Source organism: Nicotiana tabacum, chromosome 1, assembly GCF_000715075.1.
Source record: "Nicotiana tabacum cultivar K326 chromosome 1, ASM71507v2, whole genome shotgun sequence".
Lineage (NCBI taxonomy): Eukaryota > Viridiplantae > Streptophyta > Magnoliopsida > Solanales > Solanaceae > Nicotiana > Nicotiana tabacum.
Window position 1 is genome coordinate 181,960,045 of NC_134080.1, and position 3,423 is coordinate 181,963,467.

A 3,423-nucleotide genomic window follows, 5' to 3' on the forward strand; every position below is an offset into this window, starting at 1 on the left:
ATAAAAAAAAGAATTAAAGTACATCATGAGAAATACGGAAAACAAACATCTCCACAAACAACATAAGACAACTTAAGTACTACTTAAAAATAAAAACAACTTTAGATGAGATAAAAACACTGAAAATAACAATATAATTGCATTCCCCAATAAAATGATCAAACTTTAGTGTTGATCTCCAAAGAAATCTTCAACTTCCAAATGAGTAAGATCATTGAGGCCTTGAAAATCATCATCTTTCAAAGCAAGATTTGCCTCGGTATTGTCATCATTTTTGTTTGAAGGCCCCGCCTCAAAATAATTTTTAAAGGTCAAGTGTGACTCCACTGGGGCATTAGCAGAAGATGATCCAACATTATTTGCCTTTATTTTGATGGAGTTTTGATAAAGCCTGACAAAATTCTCAGGTGCACGACATTCAATTTTCCAATGACCTTTCATGCCACAGCGGTGGCAGTTACCACTTTTGCCTCTTGAAGGATTGTTTTGAGAACCCATATTGTTCTCTTATTTTCCATGACCACCATGATGACGACTATCATATCGTCTCTTAACATTGCCATACCCACGTACATTCATATGGCCATGATTATTATTCTGTTTTTTCCAGACTTATCACGTCTAGCTGCCATATTTGCTTCAGGAAGCGGAGCTGACCCTGTGGGACGAGCTTCATGATTTTTCAGTAAAAGGTTGTTATGTTGCTCAGCCACCAGAAAGAATGAGATCAATTCAGAATACTTTTAAAACCTTTTTCACGGTATTGCTGTTGTAATACCATATTTGAGGCATGGAAAGTTGTAAGAGTTTTTTCCAGCAAATCCTCATCATTCATAACTTCCCCACATAATTTCAATTGGGAAGTTATTCGAAATACAGCAGAGTTATACTCACTTACGGTTTTAAAATCTTGCAATCGTAAGTGCATCCACTCATATCGAGTCCTTGGCAATACCGTAGCCTTAAGGTGATCATACCTTTCCTTCAGGCCAGTCCACAATTCAAGTGGATCTTTCACTGTTAAATATTCAATCTTCAAACCTTCATCCAAATGATGACGAAGGAAAATCATAGCCTTCGCCTTGTCCTGGCTTGATGCCTCATTACCCTGAGTAATGGTGTTACCAAGGCCTTTAGCGGCTAAGTGAATCTCAGCATCGAGAACCCATGATAGGTAATTCTTTCCAGAAATGTCAAGTGCCACAAACTCAAGCTTTGACAAATTTGACATAGTAAAAACTTTCGGATGAAGAATTGCACTTAACTTTCGACAAGACTAGAGTCGTGCTGATAACGTGTTAAGAAACGTAGCTCAAAAATAACAATATAGAACAAGGAAAAACAAGTCAAGAGATATAGAGAGAAAGAGAGAAGGAAAAGATTTTCTTCTTCAATTGTGTGTATTTTCCTATCTATTACAAGGCCTTTATATAGGCATAAAAAGTGAAGAAAATATGTCATGGAATATGTCATTGAACATACAAAATATGTCATTGAATATGTCATTAAGCATTTGAGATGAAAAATCATGGAAGAAGAGTAAACATCCACCATAATGTGATATTTATCATTACAGATAACAATTATTTATTATTAAAAGTTGATTAGTCTCGTTGTTATGTTAAGTGTAAAGCTAAGAGAATTTTCATTTCAAGTTGACCAAAACCTCTAGAATGTAGGGCTGTTTGATTTAGTAAAATTGGGCTAATACCGATGGCCCAACAACGTGAGGTGGCTCAATTTCCTCCACAACATTAGTTTAATCCATAATTCATCACCTTCACCATAATCTCGAACTTACGAAAAGAATTACAAACATCATAGCTTGATTTAGGCGCGATTAATAATAATCATCGTGACTATGGGTACGGTTCCCGTGGCATGGTCATGATATGTAAATCCTAATTAGGGTGTGCATTTCATGTAACCCTACCACAACTTTGAATAATAATAAAATAAACATGTCGTGGCTTGTTCCAGAAATAAATCCATAAATAATTAAAAGCGGATAAAAGGTTAAAACTGCACAATAGGTTTAAAACATGTAAAATCAGATAATTAGGCAATTATTAATAGTTGAGCGACCGTGCTAAAATCATGGAACCCGAAAATGCCTAACACATTCTCCCGGGTTAATAGAATTCCTTACCCGGATTTCTGTGTTCGTAGACCATAAATAAGAGTCAAACATCCTTGATTCGGGATTTTAAACTGGTGACTTCTTAGGATACCATAAATTATCCCAACTGGCGACTCTGAATTTGAATAATTATCCTGTTTTGATCAATATCACTTAAATTGAAAAAACTCCCTTATACTTCCCCTCTCGGGGTAGTAAAAGGAGGTGTGACAAGTTAGACTTACCTTTGGACGTGGAGTCTGTACATCCAGTCTTTCATGTGTCTATGCTCTGTAAATGTATCGGAGATCCTTCCAGAATTGTGTCAGTTGACGACGTTCAGGTCACAGAGCAGCTATCATATGAAGAAACTCCAATTGCTATATTAGACGGATGAATTTGGAGATCAAAAACTAAAGACGTAGCTTCGGTGAAAATAATTTGGAGAAACAACAATGTGAAAGAAGTGACTATGGAGGCCGAGGAAGACATGAATCTAGATATCCCTACTTATTTCCTCCTCCAGAGAAGGGTCCGACTGAGGCGTCATAACATTAAGGTACGTGTATGGATTCTGGTGTTAGTTATTGTCATTGGTCATGTGAGGCCATTGTCGTTATTGATGATTGTGGTCCTATGTGGCATTAAATTATTAAGTTTCTATAGGAAAAGTTGGAAGTAGTATTGTTACCAAGGGTGACTTTGCCAAGGTTATATAGATCCCAGAGAGTTGAACATTTGAGGATGAATATTTCTAAGGGGAGAAGGATGTTACATCTCGTGTTTTCATACGTTAAAAGTTTTGTCTTCAATTAATTGACATAGACTCGGGGATGAGATTATCTTGAGGTTAATGTAGTTACGCTAATTATAACAAGTGAGAAATAAGTGTCATGAAGGATAAAGGGTACACGAACTAAAGAAAAAAAGTTTTGTTGAAAATAACAAATTTGGGATAAAATACGAGTCGAGCGATAATATCTGATAATTATGGACTACTACCATACAAGGTACCATATGACCACGGTATATGATATATAAACTATATTAAAAATAAGTAGAATTTTAAGTAATTTAAGATAATTTTTAAATTATGTGGGTAATTGGTTAATTACCGGGTAACGGGACATTACCTAATTAACTAATAAGGGGATAAAAATTAATAATTTCCCACCCCCAAAACGTGGCAGCAATAAAGACTATCAAACATATGACTAAGTGGTCATGTAATCTTAGGTGGCAACCAAGGGTGTTAGATATACACTACATTTCTAATAAATTCATTATTTTGGGATCACTACTTC

At 35.6% G+C, this 3,423-nt stretch overlaps 1 protein-coding gene across 1 annotated transcript; it reads right to left on the reverse strand.

Moving 5' to 3' along the window:
- Window positions 1–727: 727 nt before the first annotated feature.
- LOC107821520 (uncharacterized) lies at window positions 728–1,231 on the reverse strand. Its single transcript, XM_016647952.2, has one exon. The coding sequence runs from the start codon at window positions 1,229–1,231 to the stop codon at window positions 728–730; it is 504 nt and encodes a 167-aa protein (XP_016503438.2).
- Between the last annotated feature and the right edge of the window lie 2,192 nt (window positions 1,232–3,423).